This window comes from Cydia pomonella, chromosome 8, assembly GCF_033807575.1.
Source record: "Cydia pomonella isolate Wapato2018A chromosome 8, ilCydPomo1, whole genome shotgun sequence".
NCBI lineage: Eukaryota > Metazoa > Arthropoda > Insecta > Lepidoptera > Tortricidae > Cydia > Cydia pomonella.
Window position 1 is genome coordinate 18,064,476 of NC_084710.1, and position 19,380 is coordinate 18,083,855.

At 42.1% G+C, this 19,380-nt stretch overlaps 2 protein-coding genes across 2 annotated transcripts in view; one reads left to right on the plus strand and one right to left on the minus strand.

Annotated features, from left to right (window-relative positions):
* Positions 1-19,380, plus strand: part of LOC133520763 (GTP-binding protein SAR1b) — a 356,904-nt gene that overhangs the window by 75,275 nt on the left and 262,249 nt on the right. The window lies entirely within an intron of this gene.
* The window catches only part of LOC133520766 (histone-lysine N-methyltransferase 2C-like), a 91,902-nt gene that overhangs the window by 61,902 nt on the left and 10,620 nt on the right, over positions 1-19,380 (minus strand). The window contains exons 8-26 of the mRNA XM_061855403.1: positions 18,538-18,652; positions 17,925-18,044; positions 16,991-17,175; positions 16,008-16,198; positions 15,131-15,264; positions 12,787-12,884; positions 11,755-12,037; positions 10,509-10,669; positions 9,001-9,244; positions 7,682-7,841; positions 6,707-6,960; positions 6,107-6,181; positions 5,363-5,596; positions 4,952-5,086; positions 3,218-3,393; positions 2,734-2,956; positions 2,201-2,358; positions 968-1,095; positions 188-312 (exon numbers count right to left, since the gene is read on the minus strand). Of these exons, the coding sequence (XP_061711387.1) occupies positions 188-312; positions 968-1,095; positions 2,201-2,358; positions 2,734-2,956; positions 3,218-3,393; positions 4,952-5,086; positions 5,363-5,596; positions 6,107-6,181; positions 6,707-6,960; positions 7,682-7,841; positions 9,001-9,244; positions 10,509-10,669; positions 11,755-12,037; positions 12,787-12,884; positions 15,131-15,264; positions 16,008-16,198; positions 16,991-17,175; positions 17,925-18,044; positions 18,538-18,652 (3,199 nt within the window). The remainder of the gene's footprint in view (positions 1-187; positions 313-967; positions 1,096-2,200; positions 2,359-2,733; positions 2,957-3,217; positions 3,394-4,951; positions 5,087-5,362; positions 5,597-6,106; positions 6,182-6,706; positions 6,961-7,681; positions 7,842-9,000; positions 9,245-10,508; positions 10,670-11,754; positions 12,038-12,786; positions 12,885-15,130; positions 15,265-16,007; positions 16,199-16,990; positions 17,176-17,924; positions 18,045-18,537; positions 18,653-19,380) is intronic.

The window sequence follows — 19,380 nt, forward strand, 5'->3', positions numbered from 1 at the left end:
GAAAATTATTGATTTACTAAGTTTGGTTTCATGCGCTTTTGAAATATTTTTTAGAAATTATGAAATCGTCAAAATGGGAAATTTTAAGATGTTTCGTTATTTTGTGTAGTTATTTTGAAATTGTTTCTGATCAGATTCATTTTTTATCAGGCCTGCGATTATATTATATCGATTTTACTGTACTCACTCTCGTCAGCGCGCATCTTCTCGGCGGAGCGCTGGTTGTAGGAGGGCGTGGGCGCCGCGGGCTGGTCGCCGCCCCACGCGCCGCCGCCGCACTCCGAGAACAGCGGGCTCAGAGCACTGTTACTGCTGTCAATATAACAATACGTTCAATCAAAGTCTGCTACAGTAGGTAAGCTATCGGGGCGCATTATAATTTTAAGTTTACACTAAAGGCGTGACACTGAGTGTGTGGGGTCTCACAGAGTACGCGCTCGCCGCACACACAGGCAGCAAGCGACGCGCGCCCTATCCGCCTCGCGCACTTAACTGACGACTGATTGCTCGACGCGCGTCAGATGCTTAACGCGAAGCAACAGCAATAAAATTCATTTATAATTGTGTCATACGATTTTAAGATTTTATGCTCGTGTACAAGTTTCGCATTCGTTTTGTTTACACGGAGACATTTAAAATCGTTAGGTAAGGCAGTAATCACCTAATTCCCGTTGCTGTAGCATACATGACGCTGATATGGGGTTCTTCAAAAAAGGAGTGTACAGGTTTTTAAAGGGTCGGCAACGCGCATGTAATACCTCTGGTATTGCAGGCGTCTATAGGCTACGGTGACTGCATACCATCAGGCGGGTCGTATGCTTGTTTGTCACCGTCGTGGTATTTAAAAAAAAATCACGATAACCATCCGTTCGAGTCGAGAAAATCATGTGAAGTACTTTTAGTACAGACACTGACTGAAATAGCATTACACGTCCGTATATTTCCGAGAAAATACTTCTGTGTTTACCTGCTACCGCCGAAGTCGGTGTGGTAAGGCGAGGCGTAATCCATCGGACTTTGCAGCTGCTGCCGCTGCTGCGAGTACGGCGTGCCGGCCATGGAGTTCACGTATGATACGGATGATTCTTGAGATTCCTGAGAGTCGAATTAATACTGCATAAGGACATTGTAGGAGGCCGGAAAATCGCTCAAAAACGTTAGTGGAGGCCCTCAAATAATACGAGTCCATCTTTACGCATAGGCATTACATAGTGCTTTTCACGACTACTGCGAGGAAATAAGAAAGCATTTGCATAACTGTAAGTACTTTAATAGAAATTCATATTTATGTCGTCGCCGCGAGATGGCAGCACTTGGTGTCGCCGGCTGACGTCACATCCGAGCGAGCAGAGTGGGGCCGACGGGTTCTCACGCCACCGAGTTGCGGTGGAGGGGAGAAGACCGGCGCGCTTCACTTTTGTACTTGACGTCGAGCGAGAATGTTGTCTTGATAATTTTTGATATTAATTGTACTTTTGTTGGTCCGAGTTAATTATATTAATTATATATTTCGATCCTTGGCTTTCATTTAATATTTATATTGGCGTGAGGACAGTTGTTGAATGAAAGCGATGTATTTTGCCAGGAACATTTATAATTTCTTTACTAGAAGAACTCATTTTTATAGCGTATAGATACGTCTTTCTTGTATTTTTTAGGCAAACACAATATAAACTATCCAATTCAGTAAGTATTTTCCGATCCCGTCTTTTTTACTTTTTTTATCACTTTTAGGAGGCGTTTTTCTGTTTTTGCATCAAACCTTCAAACTTAGAAGTGTTTTTGCTAAAAAACCACAAACAGCTACAAAACGCCTTAAACGTGAACTAAATGGTTTTGACGATACAAACGAAAAGACGAGATAACTTTATTTTATTTTTGAAAGAAAAAGTTGCGCCAAAAAAATACCTTTTACCATCACCAATGCACGCAATGACAGATGATGATAACAATGAAACATTGTAGTAGTGGTAGTTCAGGTGCTACAGCTATTGCCTACTTTCCAGCTTGATTTTAGACCATCTATTGCCACATTTCATTTAGTGCAGAGGTCGACCAACTTTTCAGTGAAAGAAGCAAAGAGAAAGGATAAATTTCACGAAATTGAAAGGGCCACTAATTTTGATATGGGTCCATTTTATACCTCGCATAAGCGCCCTTTACCGACATGCGTAGTGATTAATAGTTAAAACTATCATACTTGTGAATCGTCAGTCAGCACGCCCTTGAATATCTCATCGACATCGTTGCTGTCCATATCGGGGAGAGTATCTCGCACCATGGCGTCCAGATTGACGCCCAATAGCGACAGATCGTCTTTTGGTGATATCGTGGACGCTTGGGACGATCCCCCCGTTTCTGTGGAAAATTTAACTCTGCTGTAAATAGAGACTGACAAGTCAGCGTATAAGCGAAAAAGTGACGTGACGTATAATATTACTTTTTATATTATACAGAAATTATAGTGGCATAAAAAAAGGGTCACCCTTAAAACCATGGTTAAATGGCATTAATATTTACGAACCATGTTCCTGGGCGACCCGACCGGATAACAACAAAAATGGTTGATCTATTCCAAATAACATGAGTCAGTGACCCTTTATAATGCATAAGGGAGTCAGAAATTATACAAAATTGAACCCTATAACTTTGAAATAAAGTTCAAAATCAGGTGCGAAATATATTCCCTCTGTCTTAAAGGCAGAAGGCATCAAAAAGAATCCCATTACTTACCGCTGCTGATAGTTTCAGTCTTAGTACTGTGCACAGTGGGTATCTCCGAGGGCACAGATGGCTCGCTCTCGGCTGGTTGTGGACCTAGAATTGCGTTCTTCAATGCTGTTGAGTCCTCGGTATGTTTTACGCCGTCTTCCGTGACTTCAGTTTTGATTTTGGAGTTATCGGGGTCCTCTTTCTCTACTTTGGGCTTTAGGGTGTTCAGAAGCTCCACTTCCTCCTGTAAATGAATGCCTTAGAATTACCAAGACTACGGAAAGCAAATTTAATATACGTAGAGCATTGTTTGAATTTCTTATTGTAAGCGCAATAGAGAGGACAGCTGGGTAACGACCAGCTAAAATAGTACAGTCATCAAGCGAGACAAGCATAAAATTTCGAGCTAAGGTAGTGGGAGTGCCGCGTCATCCACCCAATACGAAGGTCCTCTACAATTGCTCGGGACTCTGGTGCAGTGTAGCTATGTGTTGTGGGCCCTCACGGAGTTGAGAGTGATGATGTAGGAGCTGTCGTTCTCGTTGAAGGTGGTGAGCGCGGCGAGCACGTCCTCGTCGTCGCTGTCGGAGTTGTCGGGCTCCGGCCGGAAGTCGCGCAGCTCGCGGTAGCCCTCGGGCGTGCCGGGCCGCGCCAGCCCGCCGGGGCTGCACGACGGGTTGCCTGCGAACAATATTTATACATTACTTCTGACCGTATTGACAATGCTAAAGTAGGTTGCCCCACACAGTTTTGGCCACGCAATAAATACAACCCATCGGTTTCAGCAGGCGTGAATGGACGGTCGATCATATGAGTACCTTGCATTATGTTTGTGTGTTTCGTCATCGTGCAAAGGCATCCGTCAATTTTTAACAGACTTCAAGAAAGGAGGAGGTTCTCCATTCGACAGATTTTTTTTTGTACGTATGTTACTCGATATCTCCGAGAATCGTGAACCGATTTTCAAATTTTTTTTTAATCGAACGGGTACAACCCCGAGATGATCCCGTTGGCACCAAGTCGGGATCTGATGATGGGGTCTTGGAGAAATCGAGGGAACTCTTCAAATGTTATAGGTACATGTATGGCGCTTTTGGTAATTTTTGAAGTCGGTTTTATGTTTATAGTATTTAATACAATCGTGATATAATAGAGAGCTTTTCAGTCGAGAACCGTGTTTAGGCAACAAAGCTTGATGAGTTGCCTAAGTAAGGTACGAGATTGTAAATCTTGATTATATCACTATTGTATACAATACTTTTTTTACGGGTCATCTAAAATAATACTGTTATGTTAAAGTGTTGACATTTGAAAATAGACCATAGGGTCGGTCAGTTATGACGTATATTAGCTTGCACGGTCGTGTGCCGAAACTGATCGCATATTTCGGTCGGCTTGTTAACTGCTTCCGTAGCTCAACGGGCGACGCTCTGACTACAGAGACGAAGGTCTGAGGATCGATCCTAGCGCGGGCTAACTTTTTCCAAGTTTCTTTCTATTTTATAATTCAAATTTTAAAATCTGGTTGTGGGAATGACAAGTTAAAATAGTGACACTTGAGCTGGTAACGGCCGATAAAGCAGTCATGTCCTGCACTGTACCTGGTGATTAACAATTTAAAATGTAACGAATTTCCGAAATCTATAGTTACCATTAAGTAAATTCTAGACATTCCGTCAGTGGCAGTGACGAAGTTTATTTTTGTATTTAAAGTGCTGGAATATCTCCGAAAGGGGTAAGTGTTATGATTAAGGATCACAATGCAGACAGTTTATCAATATCATTAATGGGCGGCCAAGTTTACAAGTTTGAGATACGGCTACAATAAAAATAGTATACAAACAGACTGAGCTAGAAAGACTGGCAGGGTGTGGATGAGTCCCCGTCGAACATCCGACGAAATTTCACCTGGCGCCCACTTATTCATAATTTAGATTAATTCGTTAGTTTTATTTAGGTTAAGTAGTGTATTTTAGTAAATAAAAGAATCATTGTGTTTAAAGTTAGTGACCGATGTTTCAATTACCTTATCGACACGTAACAATACTATTAATAAAAAACGAAACCCAAATAGTTAATAAAAATCTCAGTTTCTGGGTCTATTATTGCCAAAAATATGTCTAGGTAATAGACCAATCCACCGTCAAGTACAAGAATTATGTCTGGGAGCTTTATACAAATGCATACCATTGAACAAGATATATTTTATAGAATATACATAGAACTAGAAATAACTTACCTGTAGAACTGACAGCCGGTTTGGCAGGTTCCAACAGTTCCTTCCCGAAAAACGCTTCCTGCATGTAAGAAGGGAACTGTTCCATCAGCTTGGAGCGCGGTTTGCGACGCGGCTTACGCTTGTTGCCTGGCGATTCTGTTATAAATACATTTTATGAAACAATCAAACACAAAAGAAATAGACTTAGTAGTACGCAGGTTAATGTAACTTTATCTAAGTGCAGCCCGAAGCTACCAAACTCAACATACAAAAAAATCTCCACATCAAAGCCTTACATATTTTACACTGCTTACTATAACGCGATTAGACCAAAGGAAGAGCGTTTACGACATTATTTAGACTCTACTCATCTCTTTTTTCCTTACTAACTACAAGCAACATTAATATTGCTTAATATCGAGTAACACTTACCTCCAGACGCCTGCGTCCCATCACCATCCTTCTCATCATCGACCTGCGCCTTAGTGTTCTGTCTCTGTCGCACCACGAACCCGCCAATGCCGAGCTTGTTCAGGTTCCTCTGTCTCTTTCTCCGCAGCACGGTCAGCCCGGATTCCGTCGTGTACACGGTGAAGCCTTCGGGCGGGGGGCCTTCGTTTACTACGTTCCAGAGTATGCCTTCTTTGAGGTTCGCGTTTGATATACCTGTGGGGAATGTGTCAGTGAAATTGTGTTGCAAAAAATATTTGGTATTTGTAAACTTTAAAAGGGCTCACATTATTTTTGCATTCATTAAATGAAGGTAGATAAAGTGCTACATAATCTAATCTGTGTTATGCCAAATAATTATGCAAAATGAAACCTTGATCCATCATAGCACGAAGACTGTCATAGTGACATTATAAACCTAATTCAGAAACATCATCTAATATTTGTAAATTTGTTAAGGTTCCATGTGAGTAACATTCGGTTAACCGCTCAAATTGACTTATTTGTACTAAGTGATAAGGAGGACAAGATTCTGAATAACAACAACATTTTCTTTTTTGCAATTTCGTGGTTGATGCCATCAAAAAAGTTCTTCGAAAAACTTTTATATCATTCGGGTACATGACCCTGCAATAATTATTATTTTTCAACTAAAAGAAATAGTTACATTGAAAAGAAAACCCTACGTCAAGCAATTTAAAGTCGAATTTGATAAAAAAAACATACCAGGTTCCTCTTTAACTTCGGCCGTGCTGTCTGGCTTGGAGTCGTCTGGCATCTCGACGTCTGCGTTCTGTACCACTGTTTCAATAGATGCCATTATTTCTACACCAATCCACAATGCCAGCGTGGACACACAAAAATGCACGTTAGATGTTTTATAAGGTAATCTATCTAGTATGTTATCTATGGCAAAGAGTTGTTGATTGTATAAATAAGATATGCAAAGTGTATGAAAAAAGTTTGACAGCTATAGAAGATGGCGCTTTTTTAAGATGAGGTCTTAGGAAAGTGGAAAGCTATAACTGAATTTGTCCAACGTCATTTTTAGGGCTAAAATTTCCGCATAATATACGGAGACGAACAGCGTCATTTAACTAAATCTACCAGCATCATAAGTTAAGTTATGTGTAAAAGTTTAGGATAGGTTGGGAATTTGCTATCTTTTCCGGCAAGATGAGATTTTTTTCATCTTTTTAAAATTAATATTGAAAAGTATTAAAGATTTACTAGAGCCACACGCGTCGATTGACCGGCGTAGAGTGGTAATATTGGTGGCAATATGGGTTCGTTAGGCTGGGGGAAGCTCTAAAGCCACAAACTGACCTTGGTCCTTCTCGGTGGTCTCGTTCTTGAAGCGCCTCTTCCGGCGGGTGTGCGTGATGCCCATCTCGGCCTCGAGCTGCTTCATGTGGTGCGCGCCGCGCTGGCTGAGGCACACGTCGTCCACGTAGTACTCGCCGCCCAGCCCCAGCGCGGCCGCGGTGGGCGGCGGCGCGCGCGCGGCGGGCGGCGCCTCCACGGCCTTGGCCAGGTGCGGCGGCGCCGTGTCGCGCCCGCGGCACACCACGCAGTTGTAGCTGGGGGAGAGCTTGCGGTAAACGGCAGGCACAAGTGGGACGGCGACCCGACCCGGCTGCGGCGGCCGCCCTTGCTCCAGAATGGGATAATCGAGTGATACTCCATTTAGAGCCAGGCCTAAGCAGCTCATTTGTCAAGGAGGCCACAGCTCCGGCTTCTGACTGGGGCCATAACTGGCCGCGCCCCACTAAACAAGCACCTCCTAACCCTACATGCTTCAGGCAGGGCCTGCATGGGTACAGAAAAGATAGCCGCCCAAGTCATTCTCGAATGCCCAGGGATGGCAAAGTACCGGGCACAACACCTCGGTTCGCCGGGGTCTCTCACCCCGCAAAATAGACGCAATGGCTCATGCTGGCGTCGAGATGCTGAAACCAAGCCCGCGAGTACTTATAACCTAGAGCCAGCGGGTTGCACCAACCACAATTGACAGACTGATCCAGGTCACTCGACAATGAACTATGAAACTTTCCTACAGTAAAATTAAACAAACTCTTTTAAAAGGTGACAGACGATTTGGTGCAACCGACCCTCATCCCGGGCTCGGACAAAAATAGCGTAACGATATTGACTCTTCAACAACTAGCAGGAAAAAGCATAACAAGAGAAATCGTGGTAATCAAAGTGGATTCAACAGTCAAAATCGATAACTTGTGAAATGATAAAGGCACTTGAAGAATGTGTAATAGTTGTCTTAAGTTACTGTAGAATTTCACTTACCCGGCTCTGCAACAAATTTCGGCATCCGCCTCACTCCTTATCGAGTCGCAGCAAGCGTGCAACCATCGCATACACTTTTCGCACTGGATAATTAGTTCTCCGTCCGAATATGGCTCCGAACATACGCAGCACATCACTAGCGACGCGCACGGCCCGCATTCTGTACACAATATTTTAATAAATAAAAAGCCTTCGAGCTTCGCACTCATGAAACCCTTATTCATACTAATTAATAAAGTAAAGAGATGATCTGTCGAGTCGAGGCATTGATAATAACTTAGTTCAAACGTGTGAATAGATTTATTTGCACCATTTTTTACGACCCATTTAGACAATAAGTAGTAGTTCTTTACCTGTGTAGTTCTCGCACCAAGCCGTAGTCTCCCTGGTCCCGCAAGTGAGACACCTCCTGCACCGCTCGCAGCGCCAGGCGCCCCGCGGCACCTCGGTCAGCTGCGGCCTCGCGCAGTACGTATGTACTAGTTCTTTACCTGTGTAGTTCTCGCACCAAGCCGTAGTCTCCCTGGTCCCGCAAGTGAGACACCTCCTGCACCGCTCGCAGCGCCAGGCGCCCCGCGGCACCTCGGTCAGCTGCGGCCTCGCGCAGTACGTATGTACTAGTTCTTTACCTGTGTAGTTCTCGCACCAAGCCGTGGTCTCCCTGGTCCCGCAAGTGAGACACCTCCTGCACCGCTCGCAGCGCCAGGCGCCACGCGGCACCTCGGCCAGCTGCGGCCTCGCGCAGTACGTATGTACTAGTTCTTTACCTGTGTAGTTCTCGCACCAAGCCGTGGTCTCCCTGGTTCCGCAAGTGAGACACCTCCTGCACCGCTCGCAGCGCCAGGCGCCCCGCGGCACCTCGGCCAGCTGCGGCCTCGCGCAGTACGTATGTACTAGTTCTTTACCTGTGTAGTTCTCGCACCAAGCCGTGGTCTCCCTGGTTCCGCAAGTGAGACACCTCCTGCACCGCTCGCAGCGCCAGGCGCCCCGCGGCACCTCGGCCAGCTGCGGCCTCGCGCAGTACGTATGTACTAGTTCTTTACCTGTGTAGTTCTCGCACCAAGCCGTGGTCTCCCTGGTCCCGCAAGTGAGACACCTCCTGCACCGCTCGCAGCGCCAGGCGCCCCGCGGCACCTCGGCCAGCTGCGGCCTCGCGCAGTACGTATGTACTAGTTCTTTACCTGTGTAGTTCTCGCACCAAGCCGTGGTCTCCCTGGTCCCGCAAGTGAGACACCTCCTGCACCGCTCGCAGCGCCAGGCGCCCCGCGGCACCTCGGCCAGCTGCGGCCTCGCGCAGTACGTATGTACTAGTTCTTTACCTGTGTAGTTCTCGCACCAAGCCGTGGTCTCCCTGGTCCCGCAAGTGAGACACCTCCTGCACCGCTCGCAGCGCCAGGCGCCCCGCGGCACCTCGGCCAGCTGCGGCCTCGCGCAGTACGTATGCCACGCCGTATCGCAGTCGTCACAGAGCACGAGTAAGCCGTCGTCGCCGCGGTTGCCGCAGCCCTCGCAGACCGTGCAGTCGATGCAGCGCCAGCCCATTGTTACTATTACTTGAGATACCTGCGAAAACAGATAGCAGTGTTAGTAATACACGTAGCCAAGCCTTAGCCGCGTGATCATGCTTACGCACGAATTAGCGGCTATAGATCGTGTCATTCACGAAGACGCGTGCCTCTATTCGTATTGTCATTTTATTAAAGGTTCAATTTTACAAGCCTGCACGTCATCGTGAGTGACTCGAACTAATTTGTTAAGTATCATACGGAACCATACTACGGTGCCGAGGTAACACACGACAGAGTTTTAACTCTTTGAACGCCACGCGTGTGCGGCGCGTCATCGTGAACATTGGCTGAACGTGAACATAGACGAAGGTTTATATTAGGCCAAGCTGCTGACTTCTTAAGACGTCATAGAGTTAATTCATTCCACATAAATAAACCTGCTTCATCTGGCAAGATAGATGCTTTTTAAGGTGTGGTAAGTTCATGTTCTTCTCTCACTCTCACTGAGCGTAAGCGTGAGCGAGATGAATGTGTGTGGACCGCGGATGTGTTTAATAATTTTCAAAGTGCGTTTTAGACCTATTTTCGTGATTTATTCTATCAAGCGAAAGGCCTCAAAATTGTTAAATAAATTTATGGTAACCATAATTGTGATCCAAAGAAGCGTTCTCTGTTTTATGGTCCTACTGCACCTTAACTGGCACTAAGATCGCCTAAAGGGCCCAACTTGAGGGAATTTCTCGGTTACGAGCATCATTATACGCACAGGAAATGTTTAAAAAAAGACTGATATTTTCCCTTACAATTTACAATATAATTTGTGAATTACCAAACATAAAAATAATAATCCTCATTGGTTATGTTCTTGACGTGAAATATTAGTACATTGTGCAACGAGGGGGGGGGGGGGGGGGGGGGGGGGTTAAGTGAAATTTTGGATAGGAGGGAATTAAAGACCCGAGTTTGCAATATTCTTACCCCTGGAGTTACACAGACCTATTCGGCATTTAGCCACGATTAATAATTATGTAAAAATATTTTAAACGGCTGTTAAATTAATTGAATTATTTAATTTTAAACAAACTAAAATATTAAATTATAAACGTCAGTATTTTAAAAGTAAAACTCATTTATGCTACTTGGTTTGTGCGAAAAAGTGACATAATTAAAAAAAAAAGCTATAGCTCCCTAGGGAGTTATAGCTTTTTTTTCACAATCCATAACTCCCGCGGGAACAAAATAGGCCTTTGTCCTTCAGTACAGGTGCATGAAATAAGAACTTTTTCGAGCAAGTGTGATGAAAAATATATAAAACGTACCTTAATATTAACACAGTAGGGATGAGAAGTCTGCCCGCACTGCGAGCAGGCGATAAGGCACCCTTCGGAGTCTGTGCCCACGGCACCGCACATAACACACAAGTCTTGTGTCAGCACGAACTTGTCTTTGCTCGAACACAGCACTAGCTTATTTTCTACACCTGGAACAAACGCATTTGATGAAAAAAAAAAAAAAATTCAAAATCAAATCTGAAATAATAAAAACCATGAATATTAGGGATCTTACATTTTTTTATAGTGATTGTGATCACTTGAAAACGTATGACCACGAAAGAACTCCAAATTCGCCACCATCGTACACGCGCTGCACATCCTACTATTCCTACTACAAAACGCGCGCTATCAATGTGTCAGGGTCTAACCAAGTGGGTAGTTATTATTATTAGGGTGTTACGGGCCTTTAAGTGCCACGTCGACCAAGCAGTGATCTATTGTGACGGCCCTTTAATAGTACATTATTGCAGAGGCCGGGAAAGGGCAATTCGTGGATGAGATTCGATTTTCCGACAAAGCAGACGAATCCACGAATTGCTGTTCCTGCCGAGGCATATATAGTGCTTTTCTCCAAACATGCGAGGAAACCACGTAAAATAATCATAATTTAAGCATCAACCAGCACTCAAATCAAACCTTCACAACAAAAACAATTTCCCTCTTTTATTATTTCTTAAAGGTTAAAGGCACAACTATTCTGCCATTCAGTATCATTCAATATTCGCTCACTGTATTTGCACGCATGAGTCTTTGATTTTATTAAGCAATATTTGCACAATCATACACGACGGTCTTACACGACTCTATCCTATAGCTTGAAATGATGCTGACCGGGTTGTGTAGTAATATAGATTAATTGGCTGTTTGCGTTTTTCTTAGTGGGTACATGTTTTTAAAAAGTAAAAAACAATACAGTAATAACTTTCCCGTCCGCTAAAACACGACAATAATGGTATGAATTTTTTTAATTTAAGTTTGACCATAACAAAGAACTTCCCGTACTGATTTTGCTACAATAAGATGAAAAATTCCGAGCATATTGAAGAAAAGTTCATTACTAATGCCCGTGGAATCCAGGAAGTTCCAAGTGGGTAGTTTATCGAACGCCAATTGAAAAGAAAAAAAACATCAGAGACACAAACGCGAACGAAAAATCCCGTAATTTCCTTACATTACTTAAGTTTCGATGAGTGTCTTTGATAAATGAGTTTCAAGTTGGCTTCAATCTTACCCGGATCATCCTCCGTGGTCTTGTTGTCCGGGGCCTGCGGCCGCTGCAGCCCCAGGCCCGGCACGCCGAACACGCCCCGCATCTTGGGCTTGGTGCCGCGCTTGCGCCCGAAGTCCAGCCCCGACCGCGCTCGCTTCTGGAAGCCCAGTTTGGCGGGGTGCATCCCGCCTTTGAATTTGTAGCCGCCCATCTTCTTTTTAGCGACTTTGGAGGAGACCGTGTACGGCTTGCCTTTGCCGAGGCCGACGTCCGGCTGAAAGGAATTCCCGTTTAGTGCATGGACCTATAATAAAATATATACAGACAGTAGTATACAATCAATAAATACAATAGTTATTTGTTTTACAAGGAGCAAAGTTGTTGTTTAACCGCTCGTGCTAATATTGATACCCGAGCAAACGAAAGATTCCAAAGGTCGAGAAGTGCAATCTTGAGAGTTGCGAGGGTTTCAAGGCACGAGGGTTAAACAAACTTTGCCTCCAAGTGAAACACAATTTTTTTCACTACACCAACGCGAGGAAAATACTAGCTACGAAATCCCAAAAAAATCAAACCAAATCAAATCCAAATGAACGTAATAAAAAAATATCATTCAAAATTTTCATTTAAGTCTATTCTACCAGCTATCATCATAAGGAAACAACTCAAAGTTTGCATCTGATTATTGAATTTTCTCACTAGTTCTTGAAAAATCAAGAGGGCCTTTACCAGTTGGTGAGGTGAAAAGATACTCATAGGTCTACCACTTATCCTAGGCGGTTGATAAAGTTGTGTGGTAATTTGGTAAGGTCAAAGACGATATCAGCATAGACATAGGTATATATACTAAGTTTTGGGAATAAAACTAGTGTATACCAAAGTAGTGTAACAGTTTCATGCAGCCAACCTTTGAACCAGTCCGTGGCTGACAATAATAACTTCTCACCAACCGCCTACACACTAGCTTTTAGGTTTTGCTGAATGCCTTTATTTTTAAATTATATGTGAGAATGTAAAAATAACTATTGTTTTTGTCAAAATCCAACTAGCTACCTTAGGTTCAATAGCGAGAGGATCCTGTTCCTGCTGCGAATTCTCGTCACCAAACGAAGAGTCCTGGGACGTAGAAGCCGCGTTGTCATCCTCGAAAGCTGAAAATTCGTCATAATAACATTTACAAATGTTTTTTTTTTTTTTGTAACCTAGACTAGGTATTATTAGAGGTGTAAAATAAACAGTTAATTGTATTGTAATTGGCATTTGCATCAATTGCCCATCATTTAGAGATTTTATTTGTTCATTGTTCATTTCTTCACGTAGTGACGCCAGTTGGATTATTATTTAAATCCTTGTGTACATATATTTCTTAATGAAACTTCAAAAGTTTAAGGTTGCATAAAGTAAACTAGCCTATGGCTATTGTGTACATGTATCTATTTCTGAACGCATGTGGCAACCGCCCAATATATATGTTTTACTCGTATTATAACATGTACATTAAGGCGCGGCGGTATTGTGGCGACTGATTTGCGAGATGAAAGAGTAAAATTAATAATATAAATATGAATTAGGTAAAATAATCATTATTTAAGCATCAACCAGCACTTAAATCAAACCTTAACATCAAAAACAATTTCCCCCTTTAATTATTATAAAAAAGTTAAAGGCACAACTTATTCTGCCATTCAGTACCATTCAATATTCGTTCATTCAATACATGTAATTGTGCAATATAAGCTGTATGTGCAAAATATAAAATTTATATAGTCTTTGACTTTATTAAGCAGTATTCGCACGATCATACACGCTGGTCTTGTAAGACCGAGACATGTAAGGTCGTTTTTCTTACTATCTCACTCTATCCTATAGCTTGAAATGATGCTGACCGGGTCGTGTACACGCAGCTCGCGGCTATATTTATTGGCTGTTAGCGTTTTTCTTGGTGAATACATTGTTTTAAAAAATAAATAACAATACAGTAATAACTTCCCGTCCGCTAAAACGCGACAATAATGGTTCAAATTTTTTAAATTTGAGTTTGATCACAAATGAAAAACTTCCCGTACTGTTTTTGCTTGTCACATAGCGCCATCTAGTGGTGTTAGCGTAACTTCGTTGTTTCTTTTTTATTTCTCTTAGTGTTATATTTTTTTAGAAATATGAAACATGATTTAATTTAATTAGTTTGGTTACAAATATAAATAGTTGTATTTCAGCATTTCTTTATGGATATTGTGTCCTTAGGTAATGAAACCTACATGTTTTAAAAGGTAGCACAATTGGACTGACAACACACAGTTCTGGCTGAAAAGAGCACTAAATTTGAAATGAAGGGAAAAAAAGAAGGAGAAGAAAAGACGGCATGGGTTAGTGTCAGAATACTGATTTGTTACAAAAATTAAAATAGATATTTATAAAACTCAGCGTGGAAATTTATTGTCGCCATACGAGTACCTATATAGTTCCGGAGATTCAGATTTTGGTTAGTGGGTAAGCAATTCCCACAAAGTGTTTTCATTGCAAAACAGCTTAATCCAAATTCGGAAGACTAAGTAATTTATTCTTTCCAGATTTTAATAGGTCGAGGCAAATGTTGCTTTCCTTTGCCAAGTTGCTGAGGAAAGAGGAGCGTGCCCTTGAGCGTGGCAGGCTGATGTAAGAGACGGGTCTTCTCTTCGTCCAGTTCGGGACGCCTTCACGGCCATTGTTACCAGTTCCAACCCAAATGCTAATTTTGACTGCAGCAGACTTTTTCTGTCGTCTGTCTTGTTCGTCAGGCGGAATGCAGAGGAGTTAATTCGGAGGAATAAACATCGTCTGTGGCAGCAGGTATGTGTTGGCCCTTTGAAAACCTTTGAAAACCTTAGGAAATCCTTAGGAAATCCTTTGGAAACCCTTAGAAAACCCTTAGGTAGCCCTTAAGAAGCTCATAGTTTACTTGTAGAACAAGTTTTGTCATTGTCATAGATCGGTAACCTTTTGCTTTTGTCACATTTATAATGAATAATTTTAATATCATAATCAAGGTTTACTGAGGTCTGATGGACAGTGTTGCTCGCCAAATTTAATGCTTAGGTGTAACTTTTCATATAATATTTACCAGAATAAAATTTAATTAAACAACTAGTTTGTTGGTGATTTATCCTATAGTGTAAGAATACAGATATGAATGAACCAACAGCTCTACCGTTAGCAGTCTGAGCTAGAAGTTGAATTTTTAGGGTATGTAGGAGTTTTGAAAGAAGAAATAAAACAACTATCAAGTGAACTCTTGTGTTTTCTTTCCTTTACTACATCCCTAGGTATTATGTAACCAGCCGGGTACATTTCATAGATTTACAGGTTACATAATTGGCGCCCAACAATAAGGTGAACATTTCCAAGCATATATACTTACAGCCGGGTTTCGAGCCAGCGATCTGCATGTGCGTCTTGCAAATGGGACAGTTGTACTCGTATTGCGGGTTCTGCTCTTTCTTCAGCCGGTACTGCTGCGGCTCGGCCTCCGGGTCACACATGCCGTGAACGTATCTAGAATTAAATACACATTCTTAGGTGTTATTGCTATAATACTTCAAACGGTAATTTATTTGTACAGACATTGGTTAAATTAGAAATTAATGTTCGATTGGGATTAAATAAACTACATGTAAATGTTTAGGAGATCTGCAAACCCTTGAGAGACTTTCCCAGGTGAAACTTAAAGAGATTGCCGAATTCTAAATTGAATGAATAGGGGGTAAAATTAATAGGCAAGTGTTAAGTGTTTGTATAGTGATACTGTATGGGGCTCCAGTGCCAGACATGATTGAACATAGGCTGAAACAAACTATCACAAGACGCATTTGTGATCATGATCTACCAAAAGCAGGTTAGTTATGCAGTGGTCAATATAAATCAAAGGCTAACATTTATGGCACACTGTTCCTATATATTTTAATCTTTAAACGAACAATTCTTGATATATATATATATAATCCGGAACGGAAACTCCTCTAACGATTTCGATAAAATTTGCTATATGGGGGTTTTCGGAGGCGAAAAATCGATCTAGCTAGGTCTTAACTCTGGGAAAACGCGCATTTTTGTATTTTTATAAGTTTTACTATACAAAGCTCGGTCTTCCAGATACTAAACCATTAAGGAGCAATGTCTCCAGTGTTTGAAATATTTGGCGCTTACACCGTATTTTCATATCGAAAGGTACTTTATAATAAAAAAAATGCGCCTTTACTACTGATAAATAGTTTTGGCAGAGTATAGTTTGGACGTACCTCTTGCAAGTGATGCAGCGGATCATGTCGCGGTAGGCGGCGGCGCGGTAGGCGCGGCGGCACAGCGGGCAGCAGCTGCCCTTGTTGCGCTGCTGGTAGCACGAGTCGCACACGGTGTAGTGCGCGTGCCAGCGCGACGACGGGCCCGCGCCGGGCGAGCGCGCGCCGCAGTCCGAGCAGATGCGGCAGCACTGTGACACGATACGGGCTCACATTTGTATATCCAGCTCAACAAACCTAGCGTTAAAATATAAACGTACATGCGGCATTAGCCGATAATTAAATTGCTTGCATAGTTTATATCGGTGCGATAAGCCCGTACGCCAATTGACTATTATACTTAATTTTTTAGCAGTATTAGAAATACTCCACAGAAGGTAGCTTGTAGTTTTTAGCAGATTCTTTAGTTGTTAATAATAATGGATTTATCTAATGTAACACGGTCAATACTTATAATTAGGCGGATCCACACGGAGCGAGTATACGCGCGAGGCAATTTCCTCGCGCACAAAACGGCCAGTGTAGACGTGCCTCGGCCGAGGCGGCGCTTTCGGGCGAGGAAATTGCCTCGCGTGTTTGCTCGCTCTGTGGGGACCCGGCTAATTACTTCAAAATTTTCCCGCAAAAGCACCCGGTTTTGAACCTCAAACTTACCTTCTGTGAAGTTCTTTCTTATGCAAACAAAAAAAATAAGTATTAGAAAATGAAAATCTAATAAAAATATATTTATTTCCAAGCATACATCATATTCAATTAATCACTCTTCCGATTACATTTGGTTTGGACTTTAAATAAATTAAAGTAGAAAAAAACCTTTAATTCCATTGAATGTTTCCTAATTATCCCGATGACCTAGATAAGAATGAGATTGAAACAGAATGCATCATTTCATTAAAAACTTAAAAAATAAAGCCAAGATTGGTTGACTTTGGAAAAAACATCGTACATGCATAGTTTGATATACTTAAAAATTGAACACTCACCATACACTTCCAGCCGTATTTAGGCACGGTGGCCATGCGAGGCCGCAGGCACATGGCGTGGTACATCTTGTCGCAGTGCTCGCACGTTACGGCGCGGGAGTCTGCAGCGGGCACGCCGGAGGCGCTCTCTCCGCGGCAGACTTGGCACACTCGGCATGAGCGGCAAGACCAGCCCGCTCGTACTCCTACAATACAAACGGTTATAGTTTTTTGGCGTATATCAATCAACAATTTTTGCTTGTCATTATCATTTACTATATTTATTGAGAAAACCAACAGCGATACAGCGTTATCTTATGCTAATTTACACAATAATAAGGCCAATTACAGGTTTTCCTGTGTAACTTGTATTGTATACAAACATCAAACAATATGAATTAAAAAGGGACTGATAGTATATCTCGCGCATCAGATATTTTCGTAAGCCTAATGTAAGCGAGTATGTTAGTTTGGGTCAAATCTTGAAAACTAAATTCCAGGACCACTTCCTCGTGGTTGATTAGGCTCAAATTAGACGTACCTATTTATAAAACTCCGGTGACAATACAAATGATAATAACGAATTGTACTGATGAACACCAAAAGTGGTTATAGGAACTAAGTGATGAAACAACGCAACCTCATTACTGGAAAGTTAAATACAGTCGACAATACAGGCTTGTATCAAAATTCTTGGTATCTTTTCCAAGTGATGCATTCCCATGAAATTTTTGATAAAAAAAAAAACATTATTCAAGAGATTGAGAAAGAGTACTAAACGAAATACCTGACAACTGTGCGAGGCCCACGCAAGTCCCGTGATAATGCGCACCGCAAGTGACGCATGTCAAAAGGTTGAATATATCGCCGATGGCGCGACACGTCCGGCAGTCGATGTCAGCTGTACCCATTAAAACTGACTACAATGAGAGAGGAAGCAATAATAATGAAATACCTGGTAACTGTGCGAGGCCCACGCAAGTCCCGTGATAATGCGCGCCGCAAGTGACGCATGTCATGAGGTTGAATATATCGCCGATAGCTCGGCACGTCCGGCAGTCAATGTCAGCTGTACCTGTTAAAGAACACCGCTGTTAAACATAGGTTACATTGTAAGTCTAGCTAGCCTAATCTGCACGGGTATCATGGTCCCATTTTTTATCACCTGTTGTGTCATGTGTTACTTTCGCACTTACCCACTTGTTAGAAAGTGACCGGCATGGTGAGACAATAAACAAGCGATCATAGCCCAAGTTGTGTTGGCGTTCACTGTGTATTCAAAATGAGTTGAGATCGGTGTAAAATTAGGTCCTAAATACAATGTCAAAACTTTCAAGGGCCATATGTACTGTAAAACGTTGTACGATACACGTGCGAATAGGTACGTTCGTACGTGTATTCCTACTTTCCGCACTTGTATCGTAAATAACTACTTTGAGAGAGAAATAATGGAAATTGCAGAACATAATATTTCCATTATTATATTTTATAATCTGATATTATTATTACAGCACAATTCTGAAGTAGTAGGAACTGTTAATAACTGGTCAGTGAGTGTAAACACTTACAAATAAGTGCCACTTGATACAAGTGGTCCTTGCAAAACGAAGACTTGGTCTGGAAGTCCATGAAACCTCCGGAAGCGAGAACACAGGGCAGGTGAAAGTATTTACTGCAACTCATCTGGAAAGAAATATACTTACATATGTATTGCTTAATAGACAAACACGTTGTGTATCGACGCCCTAAGCATTAACCTTGGCAAGCTCAACGAGGGTGCGGAGCGTTAAAGTCGGCAAGGCGCATGTAACACCTGAATTGCAGGCGTCCATAAGCTACGGAGACTGCTTACCATCAGGCGGGCCGTATGCTTGTTTGCCACCGACGTAGTATAAAAATAGCTACGTAAATATTAGTAGTTCGTCCCGAACTCAGATAACATGCAAGAAATAATATTAAACCCTTTGAACGTCGCGTCTATCGTGCGCGGCGCGTCATTGAGAACCTTGTCGGAATGCATGAAGGTCGATATTGGGCTGTCAATTGACGTCTTTGGCGGTCAATGGATTAATGAATGAATGAAAATCTTTATTTCAGGCAACTAGTGGCCCATAAATAAGTACCTTAAAACTAACATACATATATCTTAGAACTAAACAACACACCAACACAACATAACAATATATCTTAAAACTAAACACTACAAATCACATTATGGTTGCGATGCATTAATAATATAACCATTTTAACCTCACTTCATGGTCAAAACCTCTCAAATTTGGACATAATAAAATTAACTGAACTATATTCGCATCAAATTTCATTTTTAAATTGAGTTAACAAAACTCAATGTCTAAGAAATATTGAAAATGTATGTATGTATGTATGTATATACTTTATTGTACATAGAA